Here is a 17,848-nt window from a genome sequence, read left to right as displayed (position 1 = left end):
ACTGCCCAGTAGCATCCTTCACGAGCCTCCTCCACAGAGGCCGATCTTGACACCGCTGGTACCAGTCATCAGCAAGTCCACTCAGCTCCACGTCCTCCTGTACCACATCACTCCATCTCTTCTCTAGCCAGTGACGCGCCCGTTTAGCCCCCTCGATCCGGCCGAACAAAAGCTGTTTCGGCATGCGGTGGCTGGGCATGCGTGCTACATGACCCAGCCAACGCAGACTTGCCTGCCGGAGGAGCTCACCGATGGGACCTTGCCCAGATCTTTCAAGGATTTGTGAGCTCCTCACACAATCCAGCCTGGTTAAACCCAGGATGGATCGTAGGCAGGCTAGCCTAAATGTTTCTAACCGGCGAAGATGTTCCATTAGGGGGGTCCACGTTTCGTAAGCGTAGAGAAGGGAGGGAATGACCGTGGCCGAGAAGACCTGAAGCTTAGTGCGGAGCGACAGACCAGGTAGCTTCCACACAGCGTTACGCAACCGATGAAAAAATATTGCCGCTCGACTGATTCGGAGTGAGACCTCTGCTGTTAAACTGGAGCCGGTCTTAAGCACACTGCCCAGGTATGGGAAACTCTCCACTCTCTCCACAATTGCCCCATCACCGATTGGGAGTTGTGGGGGTGGAGTGTCCGATGGTACAAAATACCCAGGCAAGTGCTTAGTTTTGGTGGGGCTAATGGTGAGGCCCCATCTCTTAGTGGCACGCTCCAGTTTCAGCAGCAGCGTCTCCAACTCATCTGAATGAGCAGCTATTACCAAATCATCGGCATACATAACGTGGTTGAGCAATAAGGAGCCATCCCTTGACCGCACCCGGGCATCACTCACACATACACACACACACCACTCACACACCACCCCCACACACACACATCACTCACACACACATACACATAACTCACACACACACACACCACTCACACACATGCACCACTCACACATACACACCACTCACACACATACACACAATACACATACACACCACTCACACACACATACACACATACACATCATTCACACACATACACACCACTCACACACACACACATCACTCACACACACACCACTCACAAACACATACACATCACTCACACACATACACACCACTCACACACACACATACACACGACTCACACACATACACACCACTCACACACACATACACACCACTCACACACACATACACACCACTTACACACAGACATACACACCACTCACACACATACATACACACCACTGACACACATACACACCACTCACACACACATATACACCACTCACACACACACACCACTCACACACACATACATACACACACATACACACCACTCACACACACCACTCACACACACACCACGCACACATAGACACACACGCCACGCACACACACACAACTCACACATAAACACACACACCACCCACACATACACACACCACGCACACACATACACCACTCACACACCACTCACACTACACACCCCACACACACCACTCACACGGTATTAACCAGGGCTGCCGCTCAACTCGAACGGCTAAAGCCTCCGCGACAGACGGCGAGCGCGTTACCGCTGTTCCGCGCGTGACCGTTGCAGAGGTAAAAGCGCAGCTCCGAAATGTGCTCGCAAACATCACTGCCAGTGGATGGCCACCAACCACACCTCCTGTCACTCTTCTTACCGCTACTACTTCCTGCTGCTGCTACTGCTGCTACTGCTACTACTCCCTGCTGCTACTACTGCTGCTGCTACTGCTGCTACTGCTGCTACTGCTGCTGCTACTACTCCCTGCTGCTGCTACTGCTGCTGCTGCTACTGCTGCTGCTGCTTGCTGCTGCTACTGTTGCTGCTACTGTTGCTGCTACTGCTGCTACTGCTACCAATCCCTAATGCTGCTACTGCTGCTGCTACTGCTGCTACTGTTGCTGCTACTGTTGCTGCTACTGCTACTACTCCCTGCTGCTGCTGCTGCTACTGCTGCTACTGCTGCTGCTACTACCGTGGTCACTTTGCCCGTGACCTTCACTCGGTAATTCCACCACGGGGTGGCGAGCACCCGCCCGAGGTGACACCCTGCTCGCGTTGAGCCCCTGTTTAGAGCCCTGGGGCAGAGACAGGGATTTCCACGTTCCTATGTCGGGGGAGAGTCTGCTCACGCACGCCTTTGGGCCGATTCGTGAAAGACTTTCGCTCCCCCGATCGGTTGTATGTAGTGAGGGAAAAAAGTATTTGATCCCCTGCTGATTTTGTACGTTTGCCCACTGACAAAGAAATGATCAGTCTATAATTTTAATGTTAGGTTCATTTGAACAGTCAGAGACAGAATAACAACAACAAAAAATCCAGAAAAACGCATGTCAAAAATGTTATGAATTGATTTGCATTTTAATGAGGGAAATAAGTATTTGACCCCCTCTCAATCAGAAAGATTTCTGGCTCCCAGGTGTCTTTTATACAGGTAACGAGCTGAGATTAGGAGCACACTCTTAAAGGGAGTGCTCCTAATCTCAGCTTGTTACCTGTATAAAAGACACCTGTCCACAGAAGCAATCAATCAATCAGATTCCAAACTCTCCACCATGGCCAAGACCAAAGAGCTCTCCAAAGATGTTAAGGACAAGATTGTAGACCTACACATGGCTGGAATAGGTTACAAAACCATTGCCAAGCAGCTTGGTGAGAAGGTGACAACAGTTGGTGCGATTATTCGCAAATGGAAGAAACACAAAAGAACTGTCAATCTCCCTCGGCCTGGGGCTCCATGCAAGATCTCACCTCGTGGAGTTGCAATGATCATGAGAACGGTGAGGCATCAGCCCAGAACTACACGGGACGATCTTGTCAATGATCGTAAGGCAGCTGGGACCATAGTCACCAATAAAACAATTGGTAACACACTACGCCATGAAGGACTGAAATCCTGCAACGCCCGCAAGGTCCCCCTGCTCAAGAAAGCACATATACATGCCCGTCTGAAGTTTGCCAATGAACATCCGAATGATTCAGAGGACAACTGGGTGAAAGTGTTGTGGTCAGATGAGACCAAAATGGAGCTCTTTGGCATCAACTCAACTCGCCGTGTTTGGAGGAGGAGGAATGCTGCCTATGACCCCAAGAACACCATCCCCACCGTCAAACATGGAGGTGGAAACATTATGCTTTGGGGGTGTTTTTCTGCTAAGGGGACAGGACAACTTGACCGCATCAAAGGGACGATGGACGGGGCCATGTACCGTCAAATCTTGGGTGAGAACCTCCTTTTCTCAGCCAGGGCATTGAAAATGGGTCGTGGATGGGTATTCCAGCATGACAATGACCCAAAACACACGGCCAAGGCAACAAAGGAGTGGCTCAAGAAGAAGCACATTAAGGTCCTGGAGTGGCCTAGCCAGTCTCCAGACCTTAATCCCATAGAAAATCTGTGGAGGGAGCTGAAGGTTCGAGTTGCCAAACGTCAGCCTCGAAACCTTAATGACTTGGAGAAGATCTGCCAAGAGGAGTGGGACAAAATCCCTCTTGAGATGTGTGCAAACCTGGTGGCCAACTACAAGAAATGTCTGACCTCTGTGATTGCCAACAAGGGTTTTGCCACCAAGTACTAAGTCATGTTTTGCAGAGGGGTCAAATACTTATTTCCCTCATTAAAATGCAAATCAATTTATTAGATTTTTGACATGCGTTTTTCTGGATTTGTTTTGCTGTTATTCTGTCTCTCACTGTTCAAATAAACCTACCATTAAAATTATAGAATTATAATTTATTTGTCATTGGACAAACGTACAAAATCAGCAGGGGATCAAAATACTTTTTCCCTCACTGTATAACCTTATAACACATGTATTAATATATATATGGTGTGTGTCAGTGGTGTGTGTGTGTTAAATATGTGGTTATATTTCTATATAAATGTGATCATATATTCCCATACATACGTGTAATCCAGATTGCGCTATCGCGCCCGGCACACCACATCCAGTTGCACTGAGTGCGCGGAGTTTCCGACTGTGTTGGGATAGAGTGTTTCCCCCTCGCATGCGTCGGGGGTTTATTTCTTTCCCTCGCTCGCTCGCTCGCTCGCGCGCTCGGGGTGCTCCGGCTTCGTCCCACGTGCGACGCAAACAAACGCCGCGCCAATTGCCCCGAAACATCCTGATGCGTAGAGGACGGCAGAGCTGTGGTTTGCTCGCGATGTCTCCCCGCACGGATCGACAGGCTGTGCGTCTGCGTGGTTCCCACACGGATCGACGCGACGTCGACGCAGGGTGACTTTATGAATCGTTCGACTGCTCCGTTATTGGCGCTACGTTAATAGTTAAAGAGTGGTGAATGTTCATGGGGCGCAAGTGAAAGAATCAATCGTGCACGCGGGTCGCCTCAAATGGCTCTGAGGATGGGCATTGCGCTCTGTGTGATTGTCGGTGTGTACACGAGTGTGTCACGTGTGCACGAGTGTGTCGGTGTGTACACGAGTGTGTGAGTGTGCGCACGAGTGTGTCGGTGTGTACACGAGTGTGCCGGTGTGTACACGAGTGTGTCGCGTGTACACGAGTGTGTGAGTGTGTACACGAGTGTGTCGGTGTGTACAGGAGTGTGTCGGTGTGTACACGAGTGTGTCGCGTGTACACAAGTGTTTTGGTGTGTACACGAGTGTGTGAGTGTGTACACGAGTGTGTCAGTGTGTACAGGAGTGTGTCGGTGTGTACACGAGTGTGTCGCGTGTACACGAGTGTTTCAGTGTGTACACGAGTGTGTCACGTGTACACGAGTGTGTCGGTGTGTACACGAATGTATCACGTGTACACGAGTGTGTCGGTGTGTACACGAGTGTGTCACGTGTACACGAGTGTTTCGGTGTGTACACGAGTGTGTCGGTGTGTACACGAGTGTGTCACGTGTACACGAGTGTGTCCGCGTGTACACGAGTGTTTCGGTGTGTACATGAGTGTGTCCGCGTGTACACGAGTGTGTGAGTGTGTACACGAGTGTGTCCGCGTGTACACAAGTGTGTGAGTGTGTACACGAGTGTGTCGGTGTGTACACGAGTGTGTCAGTGTGTACACGAGTGTGTCCGCGTGTACACGAGTGTGTCGGTGTGTACACGAGTGTGTTGGTGTGTACACGAGTGTGTCGGTGTGTACACGAGTGTGTCGGTGTGTACACGAGTGTGTCACGTGTGCACGAGTGTGTCGGTGTGTACACGAGTGTGTCCGTGTGTACACGAGTGTGTCGGTGTGTACACGAGTGTATCACGTGTGCACGAGTGTGTCGGTGTGTACACGAGTGTGTCGCGTGTACACGAGTGTGTCAGTGTGTACACGAGTGTGTCGGTGTGTACACGAGTGTGTGAGTGTGTACACGAGTGTTTCGGTGTGTACACGAGTGTGTCGCTTGTACACGAGTGTGTCTGTGTGCACATGAGTGTGTCACGTGTACACGAATGTGTCGGTGTGTACACGAGTGTGAGCGTGTACACGAGTGTGTCTGTGTGCACATGAGTGTGTCACGTGTACACGAATGTGTCGGTGTGTACACGAGTGTGTGAGTGTGTACACGAGTGTGTCGGAGTGTACACGAGTGTGTGAGTGTGTACACGAGTGTGTCGGTGTGTACACGAGTGTGTCGCGTGTACTCGAGTGTGTCGGTGTGTACACGAGTGTGTCACGTGTGCACGAATGTGTCGGTGTGTATACGAGTGTGTCACGTGTGTACACGAGTGTGTCGATGTGTACACGAGTGTGTCGGTGTGTGCACGAGTATGTCAGTGTGTACACGAGTGCGTCGCTGTGCACACGAATGTGTCGGTGTGTACACGAGTGTGTCGGTGTGTACACGAATGTGTCGGTGTGTACACGAGTGTGTGAGTGTGTGCACGAGTGTGTCGGGTGTATACGAGTGTGTCGGCGTGTACACGAGTGTGTCGGTGTGTACACGAGTGTGTCGGTGTGTACACGAGTGTGTCCGCATGTACATGGGTGTGTCGGTGTGTACACGAGTGTATCCGCGTGTACACGAGTGTGTCGGTGTGTACACGAGTGTGTCCGCGTGTACACGAGTGTGTCGGTGTGTACACGAGTGTGTCCGCGTGTACACGAGTGTATCCGCGTGTACACGAGTGTGTGAGTGTGTACACGAGTGTGTCCGCATGTACATGGGTGTGTCGGTGTGTACACGAGTGTATCCGCGTATACACGAGTGTGTCGGTGTGTACACGAGTGTGTCCGCGTGTACACGAGTGTGTCGGTGTGTACACGAGTGTGTCCGCGTGTACACGAGTGTATCCGCGTGTACACGAGTGTGTGAGTGTGTACACGAGTGTTTCGGTGTGTACACGAGTGTGTGAGTGTGTACACGAGTGTGTCGCGTGTACGTAAAAGTCACGTAGATGGGTTCAAAGGAAATAATAATAATTATAATAAACTACGACGTTTCGATCGCAACGCAAGCGGTCGTCATCTGATGATGAGGGGCCGTCCATAAATGACGTCACGCGATTTTGGACGATTTTTGACCCCCCCCCCCTCGTCACACGGCGTCACAAAAAGTCAGACCCCCCCTCCTCAAATATGACGTCACAAAGCTCTGCCCCCTACCCCCCCCCCCCAAAAAATATATAAAAAATGCTTCAAATCGCTTTAAACTATTGTCATTGTAGTACGTATTTAATGTGGCGCTGCACTCTGACGTTGTAGGAGAAAACATTTATTAAAAAGTCTATTTAATTAAGTAGAACGTGTTGTCTATTTTTATTAAAAGTTGCGCATTTTGATGTGACGTCACATGTCTCAAACCCCGCCCCCCCCGTCGTCGTCACACATCGTCACAAATGTCTGACCCCCCCCCCCCCCCCCACAGGTGCGTGACGTAATTTATGCACGGCCCCCGACGAACGCTCGTGTGATGATGACGACCTTTGAAACAATCTCCGTCACTTTAAAGCTTTCGTGACTGCAAGGATTCATCTTCGTTGGTTCTTTCGGTAAAGTCACGTTGAGTGAGAATTAAAAAAAAAATGATTGTTTAATTTTATTATTTTATTCTCATTCTACGTGACTTTACCGAAAGAACCAAAGAAGAATCTACGTGACTTTACCGAAAGAACCAAAGAATATTCCGTGGCATTCTTAGGACTCGGCTCCTAGGCCCACAGCAGTCTTCGTTTTTTTGCTGCTGTTGTTGTTGTTATCTCCATTCGTGATGTTCCCGAGGCCTCGGGGGGGGGGGGGAGGAGGGGTCCTCGAAGTTACAAATTCCTCGGGTGGAAATGTCGCTCGGTCACAAATGTCCGGCGTGGATGTTGTCCGATGCGCGCGTTGCGGAATGGACCCCTCCCACAGCGGAGCGAAAACTTCCAAACACCCCCCCGACCCCCCTGACCCCTGACCCCTGACCCGCGTCGCGGAATTCGTGGCCCAAACTTCCCCGACGTAGCAGAAGAATACAAAACTGAATTAAAAAAAAATAGAATGTAAAAAAAAAAAGTCTTGATGAATATAATCAATTTAGAACAAAAAGAAACTCGGCTGTAGATAATATTGGTCGCTACTAAAGCCCACGTGTTACACGAAATGATCAAATTGGCATGAATATTTTTTTTTGCCATCAATAATTTCCTGCCGCACATTATCGATGTTTATTTGACTGCTGCTGCTGCTGCTGGAAGCGTCCATGGGACGACTTTGAACCATTTCGTTGAGCTATCATTTGCGATAGCCAGGTCGCTCCTGAAAAAAACACTCTACATTAGCTTGGTGGAACCCTACTTGCTCAAGTAAAACATAGCTTCGCTTGAATGTGTTTTACCTTTCTTAAATGTTTCACTTCCATCGTGTTTGCTGTTGTAACGTTCTAACCCCCGTGCCGCTAATGGACATCTGTGAAAAAAAGAGCTTTATAGCTCATCGGCTTGCTACAGAATAAATCAATATTCTGATTCAGATGTTGTGTCGCATCTGAGCCGGAGAACATGATTCCTCCTGCACGCGGTCTTTGAATAATCCTCTTTGCGATATCTCTCTCTCTCCCTCTGTCTCACTCTCCCTGGCGCTAAGTGTCTCGCGAATTTGCCTCGTGATGATATAATGAATTATTCAACAATTAACGCACACGCACACACTACACACACTCACACATCACACACACGCACACACACCACACACACTCACACATCACACTCACACACACACTACAGACACTCAAACGCACACATCACACTCACACACACACGCACACATCCAACACTCACACACTACACACACGCACACACTACACACACTCCACACGCACACACTACACACACTACACATCACACTCACACACACACACTACACACACTCACACTCACACACACACTCACACATCATACACTCACACGCACACACACGCACACACTACACACACTCACACATCACACACACGCACACACTAAACACACTCACACGCACACACCACACACACTCACACGCACACATCACACACACGCACTACACACACGCACACACTATACACTCACACACTACTCACACGCACACATCACACTCACATGCACACATCACACACTCACACGCACACACTACACACACTTACACGCACACACGACACACACGCACACACTACACACACGTACACACTACACACACTCCACACGCACACACACGCACGCACTACACACACTCACACACACACACTACACACACTCACACGCACGCACCCCACACACACTCACACGCCCACACTACACACACACTCACACGCATGCAGGACAAAGACACACACTACACAACGACAAAGATCCCCCATATAGCCTGAACAGACTGTCGGGGCAAGTGCTGTTAGCGAGAAATTATGAAGACCCAAACGACACACGAGGGGTGGGTGGCCAGCACCACGCCCGACCGCCTTTGTCTCCCCAGTGGCGATGTTTACAAACCACACCAGGTGCTCATTTGAGGCTGAGTCGACCTAGGGGAGGCCCAGGACCGGTTCAAATAATCGTCACTGGTGTTGGTGGCCGTGAGCGGGAATCGGGCTTGTGTTGCCGGTTTCGTAGAGGAGCGCGCTAACCGCTACACCACCACTCCCCCCACACAAAGACAAAGATCACCCGTATAGCTTTAACAGACTGTAGGGGCAAGTGCTGTTAGCGAGCACACACACTCTTATACACCCACACGCACGACCAAGGCACACACAACACAAAGACAAATATCTACCGTATAGCCTTACCAGACTTTTAGGGAAAGTACTGTTAGCGAGCAGCACCTATGAAGGCCGGCACGGCACACGAGGGGGTGGTGTGATCAGCACCTGCATCGCACACCCTCACCCACACTCACACACACTCAATCTCTCACACTCACACACACTCAATCTCTTACTCACACACTCACACACACTCAATCTCTCACACTCAATCTCTTACTCACACACTCACACACACTCAATCTCTCACTCACACTCACACACACTCAATCTCTCACACTCACACTCAATCTCTCACTCACACACTCACACACACTTAAGCTCTCACTCACACACACTCAATCTCTCACACTCACACACACTAAATCTCTCACTCACACACACTCAATCTCTCACTTACACTCACACACACTCAATCTCTCACTCACACACTCACACACACTCAATCTTTCACTCACACACTCACACTCAATCTCTCACTTACACTCACACACACTCAATCTCTCACTAACACTCACACACACTCAATCTCTCACTTACACTCACACACACTCAATCTCTCACTCACACACTCACACACACTCAATCTCTCACTCACACTCACACACACTCAATCTCTCACTTACACTCACACACACTCAATCTCTCACTTACACTCACACACACCCAATCTCTCACTTACACTCACACACACTCAATCTCTCACTCACACTCACACACTCAATCTCTCACTTACACTCTCACACTCACACACACTCAATCTCTCACTCACACACTCACACACACTCAATCTCTCACTCACACTCACACACACTCAATCTCTCACTTACACTCACACACACTCAATCTCTCACTCACACACTCACACTCAATCTCTCACACTCACACACACTCAATCTCTCACTCACACACTCACACACACTCAATCTCTCACTCACACACTCACACACACTAAATCTCTCACACTCACACGCACTCAATCTCTCACTCACACACTCACACACACTCAATCTCTCACTCACACACTCACACACACTGAATCTCTCACTTACACTCACACACACTCAATCTCTCACTTACACTCACACACACTCAATCTCACACTCACACACTCACACACACTCAATCTCTCACTTACACTCACACACTCAATCTCTCACTTACACTCACACTCGTACAACTCAACCTCTCACTTACACTCACACACACTCAATCTCTCACTCACACTCACACACACTCAATCTCTCACTCACACACTCACACTCAATCTCTCACTTACACTCTCACACTCACACACACTCCATCTCTCACTTACACTCACACACACTCAATCTCTCACTCACACACTCACACTCAATCTCTCACTTACACTCACACACACTCAATCTCTCACTTACACTCACACACACTCAATCTCTCACTTACACTCACACACACTCAATCTCTCACTTACACTCACACACACACAATCTCTCACTCACACTCACACACACTCAATCTCTCACTTACACTCACACACACACAATCTCTCACTTACACTCACACACACTCAATCTCTCACTCACACACTCACACACACTCAATCTCTCACTCACACTCTCACACTCACACACACTCAATCTCTCACTTACGCTCACACACACTCAATCTCTCAATCACACACTCACACACACTCAATCTCTCACACTCACACGCACTCAATCTCTCACTCACACACTCACACACACTCAATCTCTCACTCACACACACACTCAATCTCTCACTCACACACTCACACACACTCAATCTCTCACTTACACTCACACACACTCAATCTCTCACTTACACTCACACACACACAATCTCTCACTCACACTCACACACACTCAATCTCTCAATCTCTCACTCACACTCACACACACTCAATCTCTCACTCACACACTCACACTCAATCTCTCACTTACACTCTCACACTCACACACACTCAATCTCTCACTTACACTCACACACACTCAATCTCTCACTCACACACTCACACTCAATCTCTCACTTACACTCACACACACTCAATCTCTCACTTACACTCACACACACTCAATCTCTCACTCACACACTCACACTCAATCTCTCACTTACACTCTCACACTCACACACACTCAATCTCTCACTTACACTCACACACACTCAATCTCTCACTCACACACTCAATCTCTCACTTACACTCACACACACTCAATCTCTCACTTACACTCACTCACACTCAATCTCTCACTCACACACTCACACACACGCAATCTCTCACTTACACTCACACACACTCAATCTCTCACTCACACACTCACACACTCAATTCTCTCACTTACACTCACACACACTCAATCTCTCACTCACACACTCACACTCAATCTCTCACTCACACACTCACACTCACTCACACACTTACTCACACACACACTCACACACTCAATCTCTCACTCACACTCACACACACTCAATCTCTCACTTACACTCACTCACACTCAATCTCTCACTCACACACTCACACACACTCAATCTCTCACTTACACTCACACACACTCAATCTCTCACTCACACACTCACACACTCAATTCTCTCACTTACACTCACACACACTCAATCTCTCACTCACACACTCACACTCAATCTCTCACTCACACACTCACACACACTCAATCTCTCACTCACACTCTCACACTCACACACACTCAATCTCTCACTTACGCTCACACACACTCAATCTCTCAATCACACACTCACACACACTCAATCTCTCACACTCACACGCACTCAATCTCTCACTCACACACTCACACACACTCAATCTCTCACTTACACTCACACTCGTACAACTCAATCCCTCACTAACACTCACACACACTCAATCTCTCACTCACACACTCACACACACTCAATCTCTCACTCACACTCACACACACTCAATCTCTCACTCACACACACACACTCAATCTCTCAATTACACTCACACACACTCAATCTCTCACTCACACACTCACACTCAATCTCTCACTTACACTCACACACACTCAATCTCTCAATCACACACTCACACTCACACACACTCAATCTCTCACTCACACTCACACACACTCAATCTCTCACTCACACTCACACACACTCCATCTCTCGCTTACAAACACACACACTCAATCTCTCACTCACACACTCACACACACTCAATCTCTCGCTTACACTCACACACACTCAATCTCTTACTCACACACACACACTCAACCTCTCACTTACACTCACACACACTCAATCTCTCACTCACATACTCACACTCACACACACACTCAATCTCTCACTTACACTCACACACACTCAATCTCTCACTCACACACACACACTCAATCTCTCACTCACACACTCACACACACTCAATCTCTCACTTACACTCACACACACTCAATCTTGCACTCACACTCACTCAATCTCTCACTCACACTCACACACACTCAATCTCTCACTTACACTCACACACTCACACACACTCCATCTCTCGCTTACAAACACACACTCAATCGCTCACTCTCACACTCACACACACTCAATCTCTCACTTACACTCACATACACTCAAACTCTCACTTACACTCACACACACTCAATCTCTCACTCACACACTCACACACACTCAATCTCTCACTTTCACACACACTCAATCTCTCTCACACACTCAATCTCTCACTCACACACACTCACCCACACTCTCACCCACACTCACGCTCACCCAGTCTCCCGCTCACTCGCACATACTCGCCCACACTCATCCTAACGCTCGCCCACACTCGGCCACCATCACGCACCCGTGACTCACGGTGACAATGACAGAACCCCGGCGGACAGGAGGATGAAGATGATGAGGAGGAGGAGGATGAGGAGCATGGAGCAATCGGTCTTGCGCAGCACAGTGAAGGAAGGGGCGATCGCCTGTGGGAGAGGGGAGCGGGGGGGGGGATGGGTGGGATTGTGGTTGGGTGGACGCGGCGAGCCACAAGAATGGACAAATGAGTCGATGGTCAGCGAGACGCACGAGGAGAGGAGAGCAACGCCGTGACATCACAGAGGTCACGGCCACGTGACTGCGCAACACGTTAACGCCGCGACGCACGTGCGCAAAAAGCACGTGACATGCAGCGGTGGCTAGAGAATCGCTGACGATTATGTACAGAGGCAAAGATCCCTCGTGTAGCCTTTAACAGAATGTTGGGGCAGCCTGTGCTGTTAGCGAACGCCTATGAATGTCGCCACGGCACACGAGAGGGCGCCTATGTCTACCCCATGACCGACGTTTACACACCGCACACCAGGTACTCATTTAAGGCTGAGTTTACCTAGGGGATGAGGCCCAGGACCGGTTTAAAATAATCGCCGCCGTTTTTGTTCCCGAGTGGGAATCTAACTCGGGTTGGTAGCGCAGTGCGGTAACCACTGCGCCACCGCCCCCCCCCCCCCCCCCCACTGTACACACATTTATAACAACAACCGTCGTTCGCCACCAAGTGGCGGTGTTGTCACCACGGCGCCTGTGCCAGGCTAGGTGCACGTTAAGGCCATGTGAACTGTCGAAAGCGCGCTGGCTGGAAGTCACGGACCAGATGCAGGTGCCATGGACTGACTGAGATGACTGGCAGATGCACCACCTGTGCTCCTTACCGTGCAAACTCGCTGCATGTTATCCACCCCCTCCACCTGTACCAAAGACAAAGATTCCCCCGTGTAGCCTTAACAGACTGTTGGGGCAAGTGCTGTGAGCGAGCACCTATGAAGGCCGGCACGGCACGTGAGAGGGGTGGGTGGCTAGCACCACGCCCGGCCGCCTTTGTCTCCCCAGTGGCGATGTTTACACACCGCACCAGGTACTCACTTGAGGCTGAGTTTGACTTAGGGGAGGCCCAGGACCGATTCAAATAACCGTCACCGGTGTTGGCCGTGAGCGGGAATCGAACCCCGGTCGCCGGGTTCGTAGCGCAGCGCGCTGACCGCTCCTGCATCCCCACTACCATCACCAACATCACCAAAACACAAGCCCCCTTTTGCCCGCTCCTTGCCTCCTCAACCCGAATCATCCTTCCCCTCCTCCCCTAATCCCATGACCTCATCACCACAGACCACCCGGCACCACCCTCCCCCACCCATCCCCTCGACTCACCTTCGGTGTGCACCGCTGAGACGTACGTCCAGTTGTACCTCTTCACGATGTCAAGCATGGCCTGCGCTTGCAACTGATCGGAGGGCACGACGCGCATGAAGTATTTGAAGAGCGACTTGTCGCTCAGGTCGATGCTCGTGGCCGAGTAGGCGATCTGCGGTATATTGAAGAGCTGCAGGAGGTTCTGCACCTGGATGGCCACTGAGCTCGAGCCGGGCCCGATGAGGCCCACGATCGGCCGCTTGGCGCGCACGGGAGCCTCCTGGCAGCGGCCGACACCCCCGGGGGCGACGGCGGCGACGGCCGCGGCCGCCGCCGCCGCCGCTGCCGCCGCCGCATCCTTGGGGTCGTCGCCGGCGGACGTGAGCGAGTCCCTGATGAATTCGATGCTCTGCTCGAGCGCCACGTTCGAGTGCCAACACGAGTCCCTGATCTCGCATCCCAGGGTGATGCCCGGCAACAGCGCGGGGTCGGCGTTGATTCGGTCGAGGGTGTGGAACATCGCCTCCACCCGCTGGATGCCGTACTGCTCGCGGATCTCGCCGCACTTGCGCTCCGACACCTTGTCGGCGGGGGGTTGGTGGTGCACCGAGAAGAGGGCGCCGATGATGAGGTCGCCGTCTTTGCGAGCCACGATCCGGCGGCCCGGGGTGCCCTGGGCGCCGGCCAGGCGCGGGAGGAGGATGGCCACGAGGGCGAAGCGTGGTGCCAGCGACCAGCGCATTGTGGTGGTGGTGGTGGTGTTGTTGGTGGTGGTGGTGGTTGTGTTGGTGGTGGTGGTGGTGGTGGTAGTGGTGGTGGTGGTGGTAAGAGTGTGTACAGGCGTGGGCGTGTGTTCGATTGTGAGAAAGGAATGAGTGAGTGTGTGTGCGAGTGAGTGTGTGTTGCGTGTGCGAGTGAGTGTGTGTGTGCGTGCGTGTGCGAGTGAGTGTGAGTGTGCGAGTGAGTGTGTGTGCATGCGAGTTGGTGTGTGTGTGCGTGCGAGTGAGTGTGTGTGTGCGTGCGAGTGAGTGTGTGTGTGCGTGCGAGTGAGTGTGTGTGTGCGTGCGAGTGAGTGAGTGTGTGTGCGTGCGAGTGAGTGTGTGTGTACGTGCGAGTGTGTGCGTGCGTGTGCGAGTGAGTGTGTTGCGTGTGCGAGTGAGTGCGTGTGCGCGTGTGTCTCTATCGATGTCTATCGATGTGTCAGCCTCATTTTATGTAACTCTTTCTGCCGTGTTCCTGTCTGTCTGGCTCTCAGACGTCCGTTCGTCTATCTGTCCTCTAGCCCGTCTCTTTGACTATCTCGGCTCATCGCCCCGTTAGTCTCCGAGTCTTTCTGTCCGTCGCCCGCCTCTCTATGTTTCAGCACCGCCCGCAAGTCCCTCGTATCCGCCCGCCTATCTATCTATCTGCTCGTACCGTCCGTCGAATCTAATCCGGACGCCCATCTGTCTATCATCTGTCCGTCTGTCCGTCCGTCTGTGTGGCCCCTGTCTAGCTACGATCGCTCGTGAGGTGACGAGGAACGAGAGGGGGCCGCGGCGAGGGGCATCGCTCGTCCGGGCCGGGTCGGCTCGTCGTCCTCACCGCGTCCTTCACTTTACGGAGCTCGTGACGCTTCGATAATTGTCGATGAGCTACTCAAATTTCGTTCTTCTGAATTCACGAATTAACCCCCCCCCGCCCCCTCCGCCGCCCCCCCCCCCCCACGACTCTTGGTAGCTGCGTCGCGACGCGTTAATCCGTCCGTCCGTGGAGTTATTCCCGACGCACTTGCGATGGAGCTCACGCGACCGATCGATGTCTCCTGCGGTTTTAAACAGTCACCTTCTTCTCCTTCCTCTCTCTCTCTCTCTCCACTATCTCCAACTATCTCCAACTATCTCCACCTCTGTCTACCTCGGGTGATGTTTGCCTCTCGCCTCGCTCTCTCGCTGAGCGAGCGGGGAATTCCAGCAGGCACGGCGCGGGGCCCAGGCAAGAAGGCGAAGCACCCCCGGAGGAAGGGGATGGGCGGGCACAGAGACGAGGAGCGCAGAAGAGAAGACAATCAGGCACGAGTTAATCAGGCGCGGCGGATCAATTCCACCACCAGTCCCCCCCCCCCCTTCACTCCACCCTGCCCCCTCCCCCCTGTCCCCCACCACCACAACCGAGACTCCGTCTCCATCGCTAGCCCACAGCCCGCACAGCCCCCCCCGCCCCATCCTCCTCCCCTCGCCTCTTCGTGAATTGAGCGCGCGCACAAAAAGAGCCACGCGTCCAAAGCCACGCGTGGGCCTGGAGGCTCTCGCGTGCTGCTGCCCAGCGGAGCCGTTGCCCTAGCGGAGCTATTGCCGAGTGGAGTTCACGCCCAGTGGAGCCATTGCCGAGTGGAGCTATTGCCGAGTAGGGTTATTGCCGAGCGTGGCTATTGCCGAGAGGAGCTATCGTCGAATAGGGTTATTGCCGAGTGGAGCTATTGCCCAGTGGAGCTATTGCCCAGTGGAGCTATTGCCGAGTGGAGCTATTGCCCAGTGGAGCTATTGCCCAGTGGAGCTATTGCCCAGTGGAGCTATTGCCGAGTGGGGCTATCGTAGAGTAGGGTTATTGCCCAGTGGAGCTATTGCCCAGTGGAGCTATTGCCGAGTGGAGCTATCGTAGAGTAGGGTTATTGCCCTATCGTAGAGTAGGGTTATTGCCCAGTGGAGCTATTGCCCAGTGGAGCTATTGCCGAGTGGAGCTATCGTAGAGTAGGGTTATTGCCCTATCGTAGAGTAGGGTTATTGCCGAGTGTAGCTATTGCCGAGTTGAGCTATTGCCGAGTGGAGCTATCGTAGAGTAAGGTTATTGCCCAGTGGGGCTATTGCCGAGTGGGGCTATCGTAGAGCAGGGTTATTGCCCAGTGGAGCTATTACCGAGTGGAGCTATTGCCGAGTGGAGCTATCGTAGAGTAGGGTTATTGCCCTATCGTAGAGTAGGGTTATTGCCCAGTGGAGCTATTGCCGAGTGGAGCTATCGTTGAGTAGGGTTATTGCCCAGTGGAGCTATTGCGGAGTGGGGCTATCGTTGAGTAGGGTTATTGCCGAGCGGAACATTCTGGAGGCGTTCATCCCGCTGTGCTGGTACCCATTCGTGAGGCCAAGCAACACCCAACGTGGTGAAGTGTGGTCAAATAACCCCCATGACCTTGGTAAAGGGATAAAAATGATGATTTGTGCCATTACGATTGATCGCTTTATTTAAACGCTCTCACACGCGATACTTTTACGAATACATACTGTACCCCCCCCCCCCCCTAGAGCGTTTTCACAGACTATTTGGGGCAAGTGCTGTTAGCGAGTAGCACCGACAAAGGCCGGCAAGGCACACGAAGGGGATGGGGTGGCCAGCACCACGCCCGGCCGCATTCGTCTCCCAAGTACTGATGTATATGCACCGTACAAGGCCCTCGTTTGAGGCTGAGTCGACCTAGGGAAGACCCAGGACCGGTTTCGGATCATCGTCACTGGTG

At 51.7% G+C, this 17,848-nt stretch overlaps 1 protein-coding gene across 2 annotated transcripts in view; it reads right to left on the bottom strand.

Annotated features, from left to right (window-relative positions):
• The window catches only part of LOC116953319 (metabotropic glutamate receptor 1-like), a 97,414-nt gene extending 81,373 nt beyond the window's left edge, over positions 1-16,041 (bottom strand). Inside the window, exon 1 of one of the 2 annotated variants that reach the window (XM_076074937.1) lies at positions 14,377-16,041. In XM_076074937.1, the coding sequence (XP_075931052.1) occupies positions 14,377-15,334 (958 nt within the window). In that variant the 5' untranslated portion in view covers positions 15,335-16,041. Of the gene's footprint in view, positions 1-13,041; positions 14,317-14,376 lie in introns of those variants that run through there. The other variant, XM_076074938.1, reaches the window with a different exon arrangement.
• Between the last annotated feature and the right edge of the window lie 1,807 nt (positions 16,042-17,848).

This window comes from Petromyzon marinus, chromosome 51 (assembly GCF_048934315.1).
Source record: "Petromyzon marinus isolate PM22_M1 ecotype Great Lakes invasive population chromosome 51, UKy_Petmar_22M1.pri1.0, whole genome shotgun sequence".
In the NCBI taxonomy this organism is placed as follows: Eukaryota; Metazoa; Chordata; class Hyperoartia; order Petromyzontiformes; family Petromyzontidae; genus Petromyzon; species Petromyzon marinus.
Note: the sequence above shows the minus strand (reverse complement) of the source record. Positions and strands in the feature narration are given on the sequence as shown.